Source organism: Diabrotica virgifera, chromosome 8 (assembly GCF_917563875.1).
Source record: "Diabrotica virgifera virgifera chromosome 8, PGI_DIABVI_V3a".
NCBI lineage: Eukaryota > Metazoa > Arthropoda > Insecta > Coleoptera > Chrysomelidae > Diabrotica > Diabrotica virgifera.
Genome location: NC_065450.1, coordinates 29,775,166 through 29,797,408, shown reverse-complemented (window position 1 = coordinate 29,797,408; position 22,243 = coordinate 29,775,166). Strand labels below are relative to the sequence as shown.

The following is a 22,243-nucleotide window of genomic DNA, read 5'->3' as shown; positions in this document are numbered from 1 at the left end:
TCGTCTCGAAAGGGCATCAGCATTTGAATGAACTCTTCCGGCTCTGTGTTCTATCTCGTAATCATATTCTTGTAATCGTTCTAACCATCTTGCCATCTGGTCTTCTGGATTACGGAATTGTATGAGCCATTTTAGAGTAGCGTGATCTGTTCGAAGAAGGAACTTTCTGCCATACAAGTATTTATGGAAATGTTCGCAAGCCTTCACTACATCCAGCAGTTCTCTTCTGGTAACGCAATAGTTTCTTTCTGGTTTCTATAGGACTTTGCTGAAATGAGCGATGACTTTTTCCTGTCCATCCTGGATTTGTGAGAGAACAGCTCCTATGGCACTGTTGCTAGCATCGGTATCCAAAACAAATGTTCCTGCCTGTTCCGGGTAGCTTAATATCGTTGCACTGATCAGAACCCTTTGTAGTTGTTCGAAAGCTTTTTGACACTCTTCACTCCATGTATATTCTTTGCCCTCCTCCGCCAACTTGGTTAGGGGCTTGCAGATATTGGCAAATCCTTTGAAAAATCGTCGGTAATACATAGTACGGTGTACATAGGCCAAGGAAACATCTAATTTCATGTTTATCTTTTGTTACGGGCCAATCTTTAATTGCTTCAATCTTTTCAGTGTCAGCTGTTACACCATTGCTCAATACAATATGTCCTAAGTACTTAACTTCTCGTCGAAACATGTGACATTTCTTCGGACTTAACTTCAAGGTCGCTGCCCTCAATCGTTGAAAGACTTCTATTAGATTCTTGGCATGTTCATCAAAGGACATTCCAACCACAATTACATCATCCAAGTAGACCAGGCATGTTTTCCATGTTAGACCTCTTAAAACTGCCCCCATTAATCTTTCAAATGTGACAGGAGCGTTGCATAAACCAAACAGCATAGCCGTAAACTGCCAAAGCCCTGATCCTATCGAAAATGATGTTTTCTCCCGATCGGCTGGCTCCATGTCTACTTGAGAATATCCACTTTTTAAATCGAGTGTGGAGATCCAACGAGAACCGGAGAGAGTATCCAATGTATCGTCTATTCTGGCCAAAGGATAACTATCTTTTTTTGTTACCGCATTGAGCTGGCGGTAGTCGATACAAAAACGCGTTGAACCATTTCGCGTTTCTTCTTTACCAGAACTACTGGTGATGTCCATGGACTGTTCGATGGTTCAGTTACCCCTTGTTTGTCCATATCCTTGATAATCTCTTCGGCTTGATAATCTGTCTGGCACCTCCGGATAAGCCAACCGTACCACACGAGCCACATTTGCTTCAAATTCTTGCAGATTCTCACTTGCTCGTTGACTTCTGCTTCGCAGTTGTGCTTTGTATACTTGTTGTAGATGGGCATCTCTATAGCGTTTTTCTAGACGAGTGAACAAGGTCTGGTAAGATTTTTCTTGGCCCTTAGGAATTGACCTTAATATATCTGCAGCATCACCTCGTAAAGCAGCAGTCAATGAAACAGCCTTTTCTTGTTAGGTGCAATCATTGGCTGTCACAATAGCTTCAAATTGTCTAAGGTATATGGACCAAGAAGACTTTCCATCAAATGGTGGTAATTTGAATCTTATATTATGCGACGTTTCGTCTCTCGGTAGTTCATCTTTCACTACAGGATCTAACGCTACTGCATTAACTAGTGGCTGCATCTTCGTATTGGTTATTATGCTCTCTAATTCTTTGATCCTTTCTTCTACAGTCTCTAATTGTTTGATCTTCTCTTCTAACATTTCTTTATTGTCGTCTACACTTTTCTGTATCTTATCGGTTGTTCTAAAAACTTCTTCGAATTTCTCGTTGTTCTGTCTACAAACCTCTTTAATTACTTGAGAAGTCTCGTCAAATTTTTTAGCAACGTTTTCGAATTTCTCCTCTCTTTTTCTAGAAGTTTCATCGATCTTTTGAGAAACACTTTCGAATTTCTGGTCGAATCTCTCATTATTTATCTTAGACGTTTCATCAATCTTTTGAGAAGTCTCGTCAATCGTTTGCGAAACAGTTTTTAATTTCGCTAATATTGCTTGTTCTGCTGACTGTAAGTGGAACGTCTCTGGGTCATCTCCGTTCTTCGTGAGGACATCCTCGAGCCGTGCTTGTAGGACTTTCTTGGACCCACTGCTGTCTTCATCCCGTTCTTCTAGCTGTTCACGGAGCTGTTTTACGGAAAGTTCTTCTAGCAACATCTTCGGTCGGCACACACGTACTTTTCACAATGTCTTTTAAAAGTCTTTCCGAATACCGAACAATTAACGCACTTTAATTTTTCCTGACGAATAAAGTTCAAAAGTCTTTTAGAGTCACTTTTTTTTATTTAAAACAACTTATAATCCGACACCTGACTCCACTGTAGCGTGATTACGGTTAAAATAATACTCTGTGCGTTTATACGAATTTATTTATACAAGTTACAGACCAATTTACTTTACAGACTAACTCTATTTACAAAGTTCGTTACTTATACACTGGCGGGCAAAAAATTTAGGTCACTAGATGAATTATACACGTTTGATGCTTCGAATTCCCTAAACCTGTCATCCGATTTGAGTGATGTTTTTTTAGAATGTTATAGCTTTATTATTTAAGAATCTCAACGTGTTAATATTATTGCTAGACAGGTAAATGTCATTTTATACCGGGTGTAACAATCATACTGTGTTTTTTCCTTAAAGTTCGGAACACTCTGTGGAATATTATAGCATAGAAAAAATATTGAAATTAAACTCAATTGTAGCCTTAGGCTTTCTTAACATTTTCTTTTTTGATTCATTTGCTTATGTTCGATAATAAAAAAGTTAGGTACAACTAGCCACGTTCTTCATCAATACAGGGTGCTTCTAAATAAGTGCGACAAACTTTGGGGTGATTCTGCATTAAAAAATCATGTTGTCATGATTTTGATTTTTTTCTTACAAACTGACGATTTATTTGTTGCTCTAAAACCGGTTGAGATTTGGTCGGTTTTAAGAGGTAGTTATTGAGCATTTTTTGACGTACAATTAAGAATTTTATATTCACCATTGGCGTGCATATGGAATGCATCTGTACCCGTATGCACGCCAATGGTGAATATAAAATTCTTATTTGTATGTCAAAACTTGCGCAATAACTACCTCTTAAAACCTACCAAATTTCATTTGCATATCTCAACCTGATTTAGAGCAACAAATAAACTGTCAGTTTGTAAGAAAAAATTCAACATCCCGTATCTCGGAAAGGAAGCATTTGTGGACATATCTTTATAAAGCAGTCATTATTTTTAATGCAGAATTACCCCATAAAGTTTGTCGCACTTATTTAGAAACACCCTGTATTGATGAAGAACATGCCTAGTTGTTAAAGTATCCAACTTTTTTATTATACAACATAAGCAAATGAATCAAAAAAGAAAATGTTAAGAAAGTCTAAGGCTACAGCTACAATTGAGTTTTAATTTCAATATTTTATGTATGCTATAATATTCCACAGAGTGTTCCGAACTTTAAGGAAAAACAGTATGATTGTTACACCCGGTATAAAATGACATTTACCTGTCTAGCAACAATATTAATATATTGAGATTCTTAAATAATAAAGCTATAAGATACTAAAAAAATCACTCAAATCGGACAACAGGTTTAGGAAATTCGAGGCATCAAACGTGTATAATTCATCTAGTGACCTAAATTTTTTGCCGGCCAGTGTATATTGAATACAAAAATAACAACCATGTTCTTGAACGTTCCAGAAAAACGGAACCACCCATCAGTAGATGAATAGCGCCGATTCTAGGCCACTTCGTGGTGGAGGCGCAACATCATGGCCCAGAATCGGCATGCCGATTCCCGGCCACCGTGGGAAAAAAGTGGTCCAGAATCGGCATACCGATTCTCGGCCATCGTGATACCATCATGGTCCTTGGCATCGATGGCTCGTTGAATGTAGAAGAAGTAAAATACCAACAATGACCAGATGGCCATTCTGAAAGTATATAAAAATGCTATATAATCATCATTATGACAATGGCCCATGCTGAACATGCTATATAATCATCATTATGACAATGGCCCATGCTGAACATGCTATATAACAGGGGTGGGCAAATACTTTTAAGCGCGGGCCAAAATGAAATTTTCAAAATGTCTCTCGGGCCGGAGACCTATACCATACCCAGTATGTACGCTGCGCACGCGCTAATGTTTTCGGTGGATGTTTTTCTCTGCCCAAGGAATTTTTTTGACAACAATACTATAAGTATCATTTTTCAGAATTTGGACAAAGACATTTAACTGTTAATAATAGATAATACTAATAATAAATTGTCATAGTTGGGTGTGGGTGGACATGCGAACCATTTGTTCCCAGTAAAATTACGAAACTTTTAATGTGGTCCATTATGTTAAGCCATAACAAGGATCCAAATAAAAAATGAATTTCAGAAATTCAAGAGCAGCCTTTATGAAAATAAGGAAATTTCTGAGTAACCAAATCAATCTGGAAATCTGATATCGAATGGTAAAATGTTATAAGTCAACCATCATCGACGAAATTCAAAGGAGACAACTGATCTGGTATGGTCATGTAGAAAGAATGGACGACGATAGGCTGCCAAAACAAATTTTAAAATTTTCGTCAAGGGAAAAAAGAGAGGAGGGCCGAAACAATCCTAGCTCTGTGGCATTCAGAAGGTAATGTCAAAAAGGAACCTGGAACTTTTAATTTTATTAAAATTTTTACTGGAAATTTAAAATTTTATCAAAAATAAAAAAAACCCTGGCGAACGCAACGACGAACGAACGAAGCTGGAAACTGGGAACCGGAAGGCAGAGAACCCTATAAAAAACCGGGATAATATTAAAAATGGTATGTCCACTCTATTCTCGTTTACTGGATTGTTAATGCTGACTTAATGAGAAAGCTGGAAGCTTTTGAGGTGTGGCTTTTTAGGAGAATTTTAAAAATACCATGGACCGATCTTATTACGAAAGAAATGGTGAGAAATCATTAAAAGGAGAAAGACAGCCAGGAGAAAGGGCACATACTTAGAAATAATAAGTCTTCTCCTTCTACGGCTTAACCCAAATTGAGCGTTGGCCTCCTTTGTTTTTTGCCTCCACCCTTGCTTGTATGTGGCTGTTCTTCTCCATACACGGACTTCTAAAAGGGCTTGTGCGTCGCTGTTTTACTGTGTCTTCCCAGCGCTTTCTTGGCTTTCCAACCGGTCTCTTTCCCTGCATTTTAGCATTTAGTGGTATTTTTGGCAGCCTATCCTCTCCCATTCTTATCACATGTCCGGCCCATTGCAATCTTTGTATTCTAATGAAGTCTAATATATTCCTTATAAAGTTGATATAGCTCGTTGTTGTATCGACTTCTGAAGATTCCGTTTTCGCTCACAGGTCCTAATAGAAATGATAAGTATGTTGTTGTAAGTTGTTGCAGCAGTCGATAATGAAGGGTAAAATCGAAAGAAAAGGGTCCTGTTATACGACAAATACCCTGGCCGAAAAATATTCGCGCCTAGACCGGGTTAAGCATAGATGCTTTTAAGAAAAGCAGAAGATAGAGATTCATTTCATTGAACACTATGAACACTAATACATACTACTGTTGATTTTAACAAAATCGGATAAAATAGATGAAGAGAGTATGAGCAAAAATTTCGGACCAATGCTTTTTAAATACATTCCTTTTTTCGAATCCCGAGAAAACCAAAAAATAATTTAAAAAAATTTAAACGCAGAATGAAAGATTACATTATTACCGAGGGCCGAAAATCCCTTAGAATAAACAAATAGTTTCTTTGAATGAGATATTTGAAATTAAAAACACATTAAATTTTCTCTTTTTTTGACCCCTGTGACTTATTAAAACAAACATAGAAGTTTTCCGGGACTTTCGGCCCTCGGCAATAATATAATATTATTCAGAGTTTAAATTTTTCAAAATTACTTATTAGTTTTCTCTGGATTCGAAAAGAATGAATGAATTTAAAAAGCATTGCGCCTATGCTCTTAAAAAAATTGCTTGCGGGATTTCTCATCGGGCCGGATAAAGTAAGCAAAAGGGCCGCATCCGGCCCGCGGGCCGGCTTTTGCCCACCCCTGCTATATAATCATCATCATGACAATGGCCCATGCTGAACATGCTATATAATCATCATTATGACAATGGCCCATTCTGAACATGTATACAAATGTGAAAAGGCAACATGTGAAGTACATGAAAATGCCTCATGCTGAACATGTATAAAAATGCTATATAATCATCATCATGACAATGGTCCATACTGAACATGTATAAAAATGTGAAATGCTATACGATTATCATATATAGGGCTGAAAATATAATATTTGTACAAATTACGAAAAATCAAAAATTTTGAATTATTTACAAAAATATTTTTTAAATAACAAGTTGTTTATCAACATTCCGGATGTGGATGGTTGATAAGGAAAGAGTGCAGACGATATTTTTGCAACAACAGGAAACCGCTAAAGATATGACAAACTACAATGCTAAAAGTCCGGATGTAAGAAACTGATAACATGTAACCACAGTTGTTATTTGTGTAAATGTTATCGCATATTTTTAAAACCACAAGGTCTTGTTTTCATGTTTGTCAGGAAACTATTTTTGCAACAACAGGAAACCGCTAAATATATGACAAGCCACAATGCTAAAAGTCCGAATGTAAGAAACTGATAATACGTAGCCACAGTTGTTATTTGTGTAAATGTTATCGCATATTTTTAAAACCACAAGGTCTTGTTTGTCATGTTTTTTGCAAAACATGGAAATCTTATCTCTGAAATGAACAACGTAACCGTGAGAATGTAAACATGTGATCACGTTCGTGCCGCGTGGGGGTAACGAGCTGCGGAATCCTTTAAAAAACGGAGCAGCGCAATTGCCAAAACGGCATTACAGCATATCTTCTTTGCTTATGGTCCGATTTTGACGTATGGGGTGTCAAATGAAAGCGGTGGCGACACAGAAGCCAACTGTCAATTCTTCTTCTGTCAACGTTCAATATTAACTGTCAATTATTCTTCTTCTTTTCCGTATAGTGCCTAACAGAACGTGACAGTGCCTAACAGAACGTGACGTGCATAACGTCACGTGAATCACGCGACGTGGATAACGCGACGTAAATAACGTGACGTGAATGACGCGACGTAAATAACGTGACGTGAATCACGCGACGTAAATAACGTCACGTAAATAACGTGACTGACGCGACGTAAATAACGTGACGTGAATGACGCGACGTGCATAACGTCACGTGAATCACGCGACGTAAATAACGTGACGTGAATAACGTGACATTTTAACGTGAATGACGTGACGTGAATGATGTGACGTGAATAAGACATTGCCAAAACGGCACTATATCGTATCTTCGTTTCTACTAGCTCGATCATCGTGTATGAGGTCTTGTTGGAAAGCGGAAGGTTCAAGGAATATGTTAACATGAAAAACAAACGCAAAGACATTGCCAAAATGGCACTATATCGTATCTTCGTGTCTATTAGTCCAATTTTTGTGAATATGGTCTTGTTGGAAAAAGAGGGGATATTGAATATGTTAACATAAAAACAAAGATGTCAGCAATGACAAAACGGCACTATATCATATCTCCGTTACTATTGATTTTAGCGTAACAGACGTTGAAGGAAAGGAGATTGGTTAACAGAGAAACAAGAAAACATGGCAACACTGCCAAAACGGCGATATATCATAAATTTGTTGCTATTGGAGCTATTTTGACGTGTCAAATTAATGGGGATTCCACGTCTATCACAGTTGATAATCTCGTCATACAAATCGCCACCTGTCGGCTGCAACATGTAACTATGCCCAAGCCATCTAGAAGAACGTATACCATTCTTACAGTATGACCAAATCATCAAACATCCTCGATCTTCTCTGATTGACAAACTACTGTACATAGCCTCCAATGAACATATACCATTCTTACGCTGTGGCCAAACCAGCAAACATCTCATGTACAAGTCTTTTCGGAAAAATGCGTATTATTTTTATGTAAATTACTGATGTATTGTGAGTTGCATACAATATTTTATCTACAAAAAGTCGGGTAATATTATTTTTTACAGTTTGATATTAAACATCTGCGATAAGAATAAGAATATATTTATCGGTCATAGACGGTTCTTTAATAGCCATCAGGCAACAATTTCCCCTGATCATGTTTATAAAACATACGGAATGCACTGTATATACTAACCCAAGCTGACAACATACTTTGCAGATATGGATTACGATCAGCTTATAGGTTTATGTACAATTCCCTTCGTAAAGGTACATAGGCGTGCATCCGTGCGGGTTAAAAGTCGACCGTCCTTTTTATACTCCAAACGATCATTATTTATGACTAAAAACATTATAAAAACGAATCGCCGTCAAATTCTCACTACTCTTATACTAATACACATTATATCTGTATAAAATTTATCCGGAAATCTGGAGGTCTGGACGCTGTCAAATGTGCTCACGAAGAAGAAGAAGCATTCGAAATGCACCAACACATTCTTCGTATATCCTAGAGTGATTCTGAAGCGCCATAGCAAGATCAGCATTGCCATGTTAATAGCCAACGTTCACAATGGACTTGAAGCAGAAATACGAACCCAATGGCAAATTCTAGTGTATACTGTCCATTCATGTATACAATTGTCCAAATCGTAGACATAAAATGAATGTTCTTGAAAAATTTAGAATTAGAAGAAATTATTTTTTAAATAATAAAATAATAAATAATAAAATCAAATAAGCAAAAGAATGCCTGTATACCGGATGAAGCCTCCGATAAGAAAAGATTGTAGACGTAATTTTTTAACAACAACAGGATATGAAAAACCGCAAGTTGTAACTTTATAAACTGTTATCAGTATTTGTTAACCAAAAAATAATGTTTTGTCAGGAAATGTTTTATCATGCGGTTTCTGCCAATAAAAACAATAAATATATTATTCTGTTCGAGAATTTTAAGCATGTATAGTAGGAATTTTTTTTGTTTTCTACAATTCTTTTGGTGAATAGTGAAAAATTTTATTTCTTTTAACATTTCTATTTAGCATACACGAAGTATGTGCTTTAAGGGTTATTTTTTATTTTTAAGTTGATTTACAAGTAATTTGTGTTTCTTGTGTTTTTCGAAAAATGTATTATGTACCTGTCCTCATATTTTTAATTGATTTAATGTTTTATTTTCAAGAATAGTAGCTTTTATGATACATTTAGCACAGTACTCCGTCTTCTTTTATCATTTGCTTGTTATGCGAGAGAACTGAGAAAGGTTTTTTGCAATCTGCATTAGGATAATAGTATTTTATTTTACCATTTAGTTCTTATTTTCTAATACTTTCGTGGTCTAGAATCGGCACGTGCCCCAGAATCGGTATGCCGATACGGGGCCACTTTCATGCACCAGAATCGGTACGTGGCCCAGAATTGGTATGCCGTTTCCAGGCCACTTTCCTTTTCAAGAATAGTAGCTTTTTATGATACATTTTTATCATTTTTCTTGTTATCTGCATTACGATAATAGTATTTTATTTTACCGTTTAGTTCTTATTTTCTAATTTGATTTATAAATATGTTTTTTTTCTAACATGTATGATGCAACAACGTATGTTGTCCGATGCATGCCCGTATATTTCTGACTAATTTTATGTTTTATTGAATTGGCAATCATAGTGCAGCAGTGGGTCAGTAAATGAAAACAGTATGCGTAATTTTTATTATTTTTATTTCAATTATTTCATACTAGTACATTATTACAGTTATTAATTAAAAACTAAATGCCCTAGCCAATTTATTTTAAAATTTTCATCCATGGATCTAACGGCATAGCGGTTAAACAATGGTGTCTCGTATTCTATATCTGTCCGCTTATCATACGGCTTATCTGCTATTTGAAAAATGAACTTAAATTCTGAAATTTCTCGGTTGTTCTAAAATTTCTTGTTTTTTTAACGTATGTGTATGTTTTTATTCAATAATATCTAGGTACCTGAGTTCGTCTATAATTTCAGATGCTTCTTTTCCGGTTAAAACGTCGGCTTTTGAAAGAATTTCAAGACCTTTCACAAGCATGTTCGGATCACCATATTCGTTATACAGAAACCATATTTCTTGCAGTTCGTTAAGTGCCTGCTTTTTTGCTATATCACGATCCCGTGTTTCAAGAGGCCTGGAGGGAACATCATCACGGTTTATCTTTGAACCTTGTATCTGCATGTCCTTTGCATCTTGTCCCTTCTGTGATATATGTCTTCTTTTACACTGTTGTTGTATGTCTGATGTATTTTCTGCGTCGGGTTCGACATTTTTTGCGGTACCATGTAAGGCCTGTGTTCTTCTTCTTCTTTTTCCTAGATACATTGGCTTAATAATTTTTTCGTATTTTGTTGTGCGAGATTGGTGACGTAGGCGCCCTCGTCCATCCATCCTTATGTACTTCTGATAAGTCCAGAAGAGTTTTGTAAATTTTTTGATCGTCTAGAGTATATTGTGTAGGTTCTTTCGCGAAGATCAGTTCGTACAGGCCGGGTGTAGCTTTAAAAATGTGCGAATCTATTTGAATGTTATCTTTACCGAACTCAATTATTTTATTACCAATCGTCCATTCTCCCATCTCCCAGTTAAACGTGGGACCGAATATCTGGTCAGTATTCCCTAAATCTTGCGTATATGTTTCTAAATAAGGGTTGTACGATGTTAGCGTATGTAGAGGGTCGACCTCACTTGGCTGTGATGGTTGATTAGTTTGTGAGTCATCTTCGTTGAGATCTGGTTTAGAGACATTTTCATTCATATAATTGGTTATTTCTTTAAGAGGAGTAGTTATTGATTTAAACGTTGTCTGTAGAAGTTCTTTTTCATCTGCTTGCATTCTTTTAAGAGCTTTGTACTTTTCTCTCACAATTGCTGCGAGTTTTTTTACTTGAACTGCACTACTTGAAGACATGATGGTAACTGAAGTCTCAACTTTAAATGTTTGTATTTATACCTCTGTTAGCGTGTCTCTGATGATGTCTATATACGTCTCAGGTACCCCTGTGTGGTCATATGCGTCTTATGTTAGCGTGTCTCTGACGACATCTCAACGTCTCAGGTACTCTTTTGTGGTCGTCTGTTAACATGTCTCTGTAGACGTCTTTACGTCTTAGGTGCTCCTTTGTGATCGCCTGTGCATTCTGTTATTAAGAAGGCTGCCATTTGTGAAAGAGTTATTAGAACGTTGAAAGCAAAGTTGTACAAGTATTTCAGTTTACATGGATCATACAAATGGCTAGACGCCCTACCTTTAATCACCGAGGAATACAACAATACGAAACACAGTAAAACAGGATACAAGCCATCTCAGGTCAACAAATTCAACGAAAAAGCCATTTTACACAAAAGTTATAGTCACTTAAAGATTGCCGGCCCGCGAAAATTTAAAGTTGGTGATATTGTACGTGTATCAAAGGCAAAACATTTCTTTGAAAAGGCCTACACACCCAATTGGACTACAGAATTATTTAAAATTGTACAAGTGAAGATAACAAATCCCATAACGTATTTGCTAGAAGACATGCAAGGTGCGCCGATTAGCGGTGGGTTTTACGAAGAAGAATTGCAGAAAACGAAAAATCCCGACATTTACTTGGTTGAAAAAGTACTTAGACGAAAAGGCACCAAGATGTATGTTAAATGGTTAGGACTGGATAGCAAACACAACAGTTGGATCAATAGTTCAGATGTAGTTTAAGGATCTACCTTTTAATCCGCCGCGTAGCAATACATTTTTTGGAAAAGGATTGCCCGCAAGAGTGGGGGAAGGGAACAGTATAAATTCTCTCAACAACGAACCGGCATACGTAGTTCCAACAGACCCGATGAGTTCTCAAGACAGCGGCGTATTCAGTTACAACACCATGTGTTCTCAAGATAGCGGCTACATCAGTCAATCATTTAGCGTAGAATATGATGATGATGATGATGATGACAGTCAGCCACCCACTCCTGACGCCGAATTAGATCGAGTATTGGCAAAATTTGAAGAAGCTGCCACAAATGAGCCATATTATTTATTAGAATCTACCTATCCAATGAGCTCTTTCAACATCAAAATTGGATTATCTCCAGCTCGAGATTTTTCACCATCCATCATGCTGTGTCGTCATGGTACTTGTAACAAAATCAGTTTACACACAAACGAGTGGGCAACCATAATTGAGTGGCTTAAAGAAAGACTGGTTGATTTTTCCAAGCAGACCTGCCTACTTTTGCCGATGAGTATGATCCAATCGAATTTAAGTGCGTTGATTTCTGCACACTAAGACAATTGGTGATGGAGAATGTAAAGTTAGTATCCCTTGAGAAATTTGGAGTCGAATATTATTTATGGGAAGGAGAGGTCAATCAAATTCTAGAAGCAGACCAGAGCATGATGTCCCATAAAGTGATGCTGTTGAAGAGTTTACAATTTCGCGAATACTATATAAACATTTCAACTTTCATTAAGAAAAATTTGTGTGTCAAAGACTCTTTATATGGACCAGTTGAAGCCTTTAACGCATATTGCGCTATTTGTCCAAATACTTTGTTAAGTTTAGCTTTAAGAGAATATGTATTTTATTATAAAATTAGACTTATAAATGATTTAACAGATTGTATGTAAAAAATAAATGGTATTATTAAATATGTTGTCTTTTATTTCTATTAAATAAAACCAAAATATATATGTACAAAGTTTTATTACATAATTTTTATTATATAAAGTATTATATAAAGTTTTATTATATAAAGTATACAAGTGATAAATATTGAACGATATACAAAAATTATATACGGATAATAAGCAAGTTTTCCATTTATTATCAGTTTATTCAATCATTGTAGTGGCATAGTGACCCCACGGCAACGTATCATATGAGTCTTTTTGCACACATCGCTTGTCATCATAAGGATTAAGTGCTATTTTTTCTTGCGTGATTGTAAACATGTTGTGTGCGTAGGAACGAAATGTTGATTGTATAACGCTTTTTGTGGTAAATTCTTTTAGGCACTCCACGTAATCCTCAAACGTGATGGTATTTTTTACAACCGAATACTTAACCCCTTTAGATTTTTTCGTAACACCCAAGTTATTTACAATTTTTTCAATAGCGGCATCATCCATGGTATTTTTGTATTTTTGCCACAAGGTCTGCCGCTCCTCGTTTGTGTATTGCAGTTTAAACGAGTACATTTTCGATCTAAGTCCTACAAAATGAGTAATGATGCGCCCATTAGCCTCATCCTTCATTAAGCCAAGCACTTTTTTATTGACTTGTGGCATGTTATAGGGGTTATCCTCGGCATAGTCCGATGTGTCGAATTTAGATAGATTTGTTTGAATGACATCCCTGTAAACATCGTCACATGTTACTTCATAGACAAAACTATCTGTATCCCCATACATCAGTTTTAAATTTTCAATTCCAACAGCTTTATTATGGAGCGTAGTTATAAGCTTCTTAAAATTAGATCCCGGTGGAACTTGATGTTCGCAACAAAATGGAAAATCTTTGTGTAAATCATGCAAGTGTTCGGGGTACTCCAAGTCAACTTGTAGTATGTACCCTGTATCACCATCGTCAGGAATACTAAGAACATCGATGTTAGTGTCCACCCACTCAAACTTTGCATATGGTAAACACTGGGACATTGCCCACCCGTAAAGATTATTGACATCTAAATACACCACATACTTGCTGGGCTTTGAGGAGTCGTAAGATGGCATATATTTGTTATTAGCCTCCGAGTATCGATTACTCACTTGACTAATTCCACCTCGAATAGATTTTTCGATAAACATGATTTTATCGATATCCTGCAGCAACTCCAATTTGCAACCTGTATATTTAAGCATGGCATCCCACGAAAAACCTGGCATAGTATAGTACCAGGCAGGATCAAGACCGTATGTACCTCGGCATTTTTGTCGGAAATTTTCAAAGATGCAAGTTAACAACATTATATCGGTCTTCATGTATAACAAGCTATATTCCAAAATATTTTTAATATCAAATGATTGCCAAACGTTTTGCGCATGTTGGTACATATCTTTAGAGATGTTTTCATCTGTTAGTGAACTATAAAATTTATCAATAGATGGGAGTTGAGTCTCCTTTAACCTATCCATAGAATCAATGTATTCATATGGGAATACGCCTTTTCTTCTCAATAACTCTATTTGTTCAGGAGCGGCATTTGGAAATTCTCGAGCCAAGTACCTTAAATCTTCTGTATTTAATGTGGTTGCCAATTTATCCAGTGAGGAATTCAAAAATCTCAATGAATCAACAAACCTCAACCTAACTTTGGATTCGGTATCATTCAGAGTAAAGGAAATATATCTTTCCTTGTTTATTGGGAGTAGGCTGATACTTCCTTTTTTCGCCAATTATCTTATCATGAAATGTGAGTCGTAACCGCTAAGATTATGAAAAAAAATCGGAACAACAAACTGTTTTCTAAAGTTAAGATTACACACTTGGTGTGCAAATCCGCGTACTTGCCCGTTAAAATGGTCATGATCAACCACAATTGTATCTGTGGGTGTAAAGCGCTTCTCACAAATATGACAATCAGTTGCTCCATTAGTGTTTGGTTTAATATTCATGGGCTCAATATGCTTTATCTTTCCATGTACAAACATTGCCAAATCAGACATTTCCTTCGCGTACCAGTCTAGACAATCCGTACCTGCGTAGCTTCGATAAAAAGATAATGATTCATCGTAAGAACATTTGACATAATACCCGGCGCTAAAGGCTTTATGCTCCTGATGTTTAATTGTTTTACTTTTAAGCGCTCCATTTTTAATTTTTTGTAGCATTGCTTCAAAGTCTGCATAGACAACAAAAGGAGTTGTCTGCTTATACACATGATTTTTAAATTCAACATGTTGATATGGTGGAAATGAAACTTTGCAGTCGTTGATTCTCTCACAATATTTTGCATGGATATTAAGTCTATCAAAACTGCTAAAATAATTTAGGCATCTATCGCATACAAATATTTTATGTTTATGATTGCTTGTTTGACTAGATAAAAGCCGAGACAGATTCTTTATCATGCAATAATGGTATTTGATATCTACAATTTCATCATCCTCAATAGGTGCCTCATAATCGTTTAATTTTGGAAAATATTTATCTTGTACCATCAACAAATTTACATACCTAGCTAATTTAATTTTACACAACCTTAACGGTATTGTTACGTAAAATGTTTTTTCTTTAGCGACATTCATTTCCAACCCATAAACGTTTACAGAGATGCCATTTTGTTTCTCAAATTTCGAAATGCCTCCCATAGTCATTGGTGTTTCCAAACCATCAACATTTAAGACTGTTGTGTAATGTGGGTACGAACTAGTCCGATATGAATGCTCTTTTGCAGGATACAGCGCTGACACTATACTCCAAAAAAAGCATGCTTCATCTGCATTTTTGATATTGATACATGCATGCTTTTTTTGGATTTGTTCTGGTAGCTTAATGAAGGATGAAGCCCCATTCCCGATTTCATATTTGTTAATGTTAACCTCCAAAGATATTATTTTTTCAAAAGCCCACCCTGATCCCTTTTCCTCAAACTCTGATAGTTTCGTCATAATTTTATCAATTATGTTAGAGTGGAACCACAACGTCAAGTCTGTCTATGATTTCATTTTTTGTGTTAAAAATATTTAAATTCGCTATTTTCCCCCTGATTTGCTTTTCTTATAAACTGACCACAAAATGCGGTATTACATTTTATTACATTAAATTTTTTAAAAATATTTTTAATTCTAATTTTAAAAAGCTTAAAACAATCACCGAAAAATTGCATTACATCCTTATGAGCCAAATTAATAATTATTCCCGTTCTAACCCGACTTGCAAATGATGAAGTTACCTCCTCCCATTTCACTTTGTTATGTTTATTAAGGCTCCCACCCACGTGTTGAGAAAAATTTTGAATATCTACTTTAATTGTTTTTAAGAGTCCAACGTTTGTTTGCAATTGTCGTAATTTTGGTACGTCCAAGTCTCCATACCGAATAGCTTTATTAAACAATGTTAAATGTCTCTTAATATGTTTTAGCCAAATATTTGCTTCTCGCGGTGTATAATTTTGAAACAAAATGTCTCTCGCTTTAATTAAATTTTGTACAATGTCGGTACTGAGATCACCTATGCCACTCATGATTGAAAAACTCACCGCTTTTTGTTACTAGCTTGAGGTTGATTCAGAGAGATGCTATGCTGTTGTTCTAGATGGTTGTTGTTGCTAGCTTGAAGTTGGTTCAGAGAGATGCTATGATGTTGTTCCAGATGATTGTTGCTAGCTTGAAGTTTTTGCTGAGGGTTAGTTTACAGGGTTAGTTTACAGCGGATGTACCTACAATAATATTTGTTTTAGTCTAATGCATTCAACATGAAATAATTGCTAGCACAGAATAAAATACTTGACAAAAATTGAATAGAAGAAGATAATTGAAGAATAATCTATATAACATAACAGAATTGTAAGAATAAAATTAATAGCACACATATTTCACAAAAATAATTAGCAAAAGAGAACAAAATACATGGCAAATTGAAATGAAAAATAATAATTGTCAAAAATAGAATGGAAAAAGAAATAAATTGACAAGATCCGTCTGAGATGGGGAGAAGATAATTGACAAAAAGAGAATGGGAAAATAAACTATTTTGCAAGATAGCAAGAAATACATCACAAAAGAGAATTGAAAGAATAAATATTTAGCAAAAAAAGAACGCAGAGTACATACCTCTAAAGCTAGACTGTTGTCCGGATGGTGCTTCTACTTTTCAATAACTTCAAAAGATGATGCAGGATGTTGCTTTCCAATATTGATGGCGCCTTTGTAGACCAGGGAATATTTTTGACTAGAAAATTCTTGTACAAATGGCTTATAGTCTTCTGTCACTCTGTCCGGTAGGAAAACCACGCTTTCTTCTAGTTCAAGCAATACAACCTCCCCAAACTTGCTTTTTACTATTTTCGCTGAGTAAATTATAAATGGAGTGTCGACAGGTAGGTCCCTCAAATTTTGGACAGGCTTTCTCTCTGCAATAAGCGAGAATTTGTTTATTTTGGTTAGATCCATCTGCAAAAATACGAAAACTTTCTATTTTTCTCTATTTTCTTTTTAAACGAAAATGTGGAGATGCATTACACGATTAGGATGAGAGAGAAAAGCTGTGAATTATGTTAGACGCTACATGAAGTCGAAAAAGTAAACATTTTTTAAATAAAATACTGAATGAAACCAGAATATGAAAAGAGAGGAAAGCGAAATCAAAATATGAAAAGAGGAAAACAATGCTTATAAAAAATAGCGACCGGGAAATGTTTTTGGAGGATGGAAAAGGATATAATAAATACATAAAAATATTTAACAATGAAAACAGGTATACGATGCATTCAGAAATACGTATTTAAAAAATAAACAACACAAATAGCTTACCTTGCTTCACTATTTTCACTGCACTGCGAACTTATGTTATGACTTACTGTAAGACTTTCAGATGTCGACTGTGCTGTGTGCTTGTTTGGTTCTATATTTATAGGCGAACCCCTCCACGCAGGCAGAGCGTGATCACATGTCAAGGATTTGTTTTTGCAAAATAGTTTCCGTACAATAACATATTTTTCTGTTAATCACAATAACATATTTTTCCGTTAACCACGATAACACATTTCCTGTAAAATATGTTATTGTGGTTACCGGAAACTGATAACAGTTTATAATACTAATATCTGTGGTTACATGTTATCATCTGACTACATCCTGCCTTCTAGCATTGTGGTTTGTCATATCTTTAGCGGTTTCCTGTTGTTGCAAAAATATCGTCTGCACTCTTTCCTTATCAACCATCCACATCCGGAATGTTGATAAACAACAACTTGTTATTTAAAAAATATTTTTGTAAATAATTCAAAATATTTGATTTTTCGTAATTTGTACAAATATTATATTTTCAGCCCTATATATGATAATCGTATAGCATTTCACATTTTTATACATGTTCAGTATGGACCATTGTCATGATGATGATTATATAGCATTTTTATACATGTTCAGCATGAGGCATTTTCATGTACTTCACATGTTGCCTTTTCACATTTTTATACATGTTCAGAATGGGCCATTGTCATAATGATGATTATATAGCATGTTCATCATGGGCCATTGTCATGATGATGATTATATAGCATGTTCAGCATGGGCCATTGTCATAATGATGATTATATAGCATGTTCAGCATGGGCCATTGTCATAATGATGATTATATAGCATTTTTATATACTTTCAGAATGGCCATCTGGTCATTGTTGGTCTTTTACTTCTTCTACATTCAACGAGCCATCGATGCCAAGGACCATGATGGTATCACGATGGCCGAGAATCGGTATGCCGATTCTGGACCACTTTTTTCCCACGGTGGCCGGGAATCGGCATGCCGATTCTGGGCCATGATGGCCGGGAATCGGTATGCCGATTCTGGGCCACGATGTTGCGCCTCCACCACGAAGTGGCCTAGAATCGGCGCTATTCATCTACTCCCATCACTAGTTAATCCGTGGCCTTGACCGTCGATCATTCTCGAGAAGTCGTTTGGTGAGTCATTCTTCCAGGTGTCTGCTTACGTGACTCGCTGTCGAGACGGAACTTGTTATTTACGGTCGGTAGTTCGAATTCGTCACAATAGTTTTCCAAAAAACGTTTACGTCATCGGACTCGATAATTCTGTGGTGGTCAATAGTTCATAATTTTTATTTAATTCTTTATTTACTGTGAATTGCATGGCGTCGTTTTTCAATAAACGGATGTCTAGTTTGTGTTGAGGTTTTTGTTTCTTTATTAGTTTCCATCTTGCGTGCAATTTTACAACAACAGGATTACGATCGGAATTGATGTCAGCTCCAGGATATGCTTTTGCACTGGTGGTAGCGTTGTGATATCTTTTGTTGACCACTATTCAAACCACTAAACTGGACCATGGACCACTGGACTAAACCACTATTCAAAATAATTACATCAAACAAAACACTCGATCACGGAACACACGTACACTCCAGTAAAGGTACGATTCCGACAACGACTGCAGGCGGCAGTTAGAGTTGTCACCATGACGACGTTATTACTTTGCACTATTTATTTGTATATTATTAGCAACTGACGTTCTGCCGGACAGCAGTTGCTAATCATTATACAAATTAATAGTGCAAAGTAATGACGTCGTCATGGTGACAACTCTAATTGCCGCCTGCAGTCGTTGTCGGAATCGTACCTTAAGACACTGCTACCGAACTAACGTTTTGCGCGAAACCTGTGTATAGATATGGGAGGTGTGGGCGTAAAAACCGATGTGTTCAAACAAACCGCTTAAGCGTTTGACCTAATATCTTTATTTGAAGAATGCCATATTTCACCGGCTTAAAGCTATTCCACAAAATACTTTACTCTGACTATATACTCAAATATTCATATTATAGTTTATTTTTATTTTAGGTTATCTCCAAGATGAGCACAAAATGGAAATTACGGAGACACTAATTGAGGATTCATCGTACGAAGGAAATTATATGACTCAACACGGTGAAGGGAAAACATTAAATCAAAATATGAAAGTTTCGACTGGACAAAGACTGTACTGTGAAACTTGTTTAAAACAGTTTCCTACTCAAAGTCAGTTTAAAAGACATACGAGATTACATACTGGGGAAAAACCTTACAAGTGCGACGTTTGTTTTAAGCAGTTTAGCCAAGCAGGTCATTTGAAAACACATTTGAGAATCCATACTGGAAAACGTCCCTTCAAGTGCGAAATTTGTTTTAAACAGTTTAGCCAAAAAAGTAATTTGAAAAAACATTTGAGAGTGCACACTGGGGATAAACCTTACAAGTGTGAAATTTGTTTTAAGTCATTTGGTGAAGCAAGGTATTTGAAAATACATTTGAGAGTGCACACTGGGGAACAACCTTACAAGTGTGGCATTTGTTTTAAGCAGTTTTCTCAGGCAGGTTCTTTGAAAATACATATGAGAGTACATACTAGGGAAAAACCTTACCAGTGCAAAATTTGTTTAAAACAGTGTACTACAGCAGGTAATTTAAAACTGCATTCTGTAATGCATAGTAGAGAAAGACCTCACACGTGTGAAATTTGTTTTAAGAAGTTTTCTCGTGAATATTACTTGAAAATGCATTTTAGAGTACACAACGGGGATAAATCTTCCAAGTGTGAAACATGTTTAAAACAGTGTACTAGTGCAAGCCATTTGAAAACACATTTGAGAATGCACACTGGGGAAAAACCTAACAAGTATGAAATATGTTTTAAGCCGACTAGTACAGCAGGTGATTTGAAAAAACATTTGAGAGTGCACACTGGGGAAGAACCTTACAAGTGTGAAACTTGTTTAAAACAGTTTCCTACTGCAAGTCATCTGGAAATACATTTGAGAGTACACACTGGGGAAAAACCTTACAAGTGTGAAACTTGTTTAAAACAGTTTCCTACTGCAAGTCATTTGAAAATACATTTGAGAATCCATACTGGAGAAAAACCTTATAAGTGTGAAATTTGTTTTAAGCAATTTATTCGACCAAATCATTTGAAAGAACATTTGAACGTGCACTTTGGGGAAAAATGCACCAAGTGTGCAATTTGTTTTATGCAGTTTAGTAGTGCAAGTGTGTTGAAAACACATTTGATGGTACACGTTGATAGTGCAAACAAAAACGTTGTGTCATAAAAACCAGTTTTGCAGCAAACTAAAAAAAATATATAAATCTATTAATTTTAGAAATAAAAGGCAGATATCGAACACTGAATTTTATTTAATCTTGCCCAAGTATACTTTCGCTCCTAGAGCATCTTCAGGGGCATTTCGTGAACTAAGGAAGGTATCCTCGAATGTCATTTAGTAAATGAGTGGTGAAACTTAAATTAACATATAAATATCTAACAAATACACTATACAAAGGACAAACAGATAAATTTGAGTGCCGGTATACTTCTTGTTTGTTGTGAATGTTCCAATTCAGTTCCCATCTCCTTATATGTAGTTTTCAAGGTTTTTAAGTCAATTGTGTGTAGAATAAGATGCGATACCACCTTATTCCCATGTCCTTTTTTTTGGGTTTTAAAACATATTTATTGCGCATTTTTTTGATATACAAATAAAAATTTTATATTCATCATTGACGCGCATACGGGTAATGGCCTAAATTTTTTTAAAGAAAAAAATAGTATGTCACTGATATATGAAAAAATGTCAATTAAAAATTATTTTTAAATTCCACGTTTAATTTATGATAAAAACCTCTATGTCTTATTTTCAAATGGTGAACCGTTTTTATACAAAAAAATAAACGACTTTAATAATACGAGCACGTATTTTTTATTTCATTAATACATTATGAAGAACTATACAGTGCGTCCATAAAGTAACGCATAAATTCATTATTTCGTAAACCGACGATACTAAGGAAAAATCCCGACACAGGTCGATTTTTATTTTTAAATTCCGATTTTTTGGCATATATATCATACTAGTGACGTCATCCATCTGGGCATGATGACGTATTCGATGATTTTTTTAAATGAGAATAGGGGTCATGTGATACCTCATTTGAAAGGGTATTTAATTCTCTATTCACTTATATAAACATTAACATATTTATTTATACAGAGTGTTCAAAAAAACATTTTTTTAATTAAAATAATTGAGACAAAAAGGAGAATGTATGTAATTTATTTAATTCAAAATACGTTTTACTGTTTTCAGAAAACAGGAAAAAAATGTTTATTTGACAAATAAATATTGTTTTTCGCTTAAATTAAATGTTAAAGCTGCCACCCTGTCTCTTGGCAGTTTGAACATTTCGTTTAAACGAAAATCAATGTTTATTTGTCAAATAAACATTTTTTTTCCTGTTTTCTGACAACAGTAAAACGTATTTTGAATTAAATAAATTACATACATTCTTCTTTCTGTCTCAATTATTTTAATTAAAAAAATGTTTTTTTGAACACCTTGTATAAATAAATATGTTAATGTTTATATTAGTGAATAGCGAATTGAATACCCTTTCAAGTGAGCTATCACATGACCCCTATTCTCTTTTAAAAAAATAATCGATTACGTCATCACGCCCAGATGGATGAAGTCACTAGTAT

The 22,243-nt window shown here is 35.5% G+C and overlaps 1 protein-coding gene across 1 annotated transcript in view; it reads left to right on the top strand.

The window, feature by feature from the left end:
• LOC126889852 (zinc finger protein 234-like) overlaps positions 1-20,888 on the top strand; it is a 57,856-nt gene extending 36,968 nt beyond the window's left edge. The window contains exon 3 of the mRNA XM_050658543.1: positions 19,570-20,888. Coding sequence (XP_050514500.1) covers positions 19,593-20,816 — 1,224 coding nt within the window. The 5' untranslated portion in view covers positions 19,570-19,592 and the 3' untranslated portion in view covers positions 20,817-20,888. The remainder of the gene's footprint in view (positions 1-19,569) is intronic.
• Positions 20,889-22,243: the final 1,355 nt, after the last annotated feature.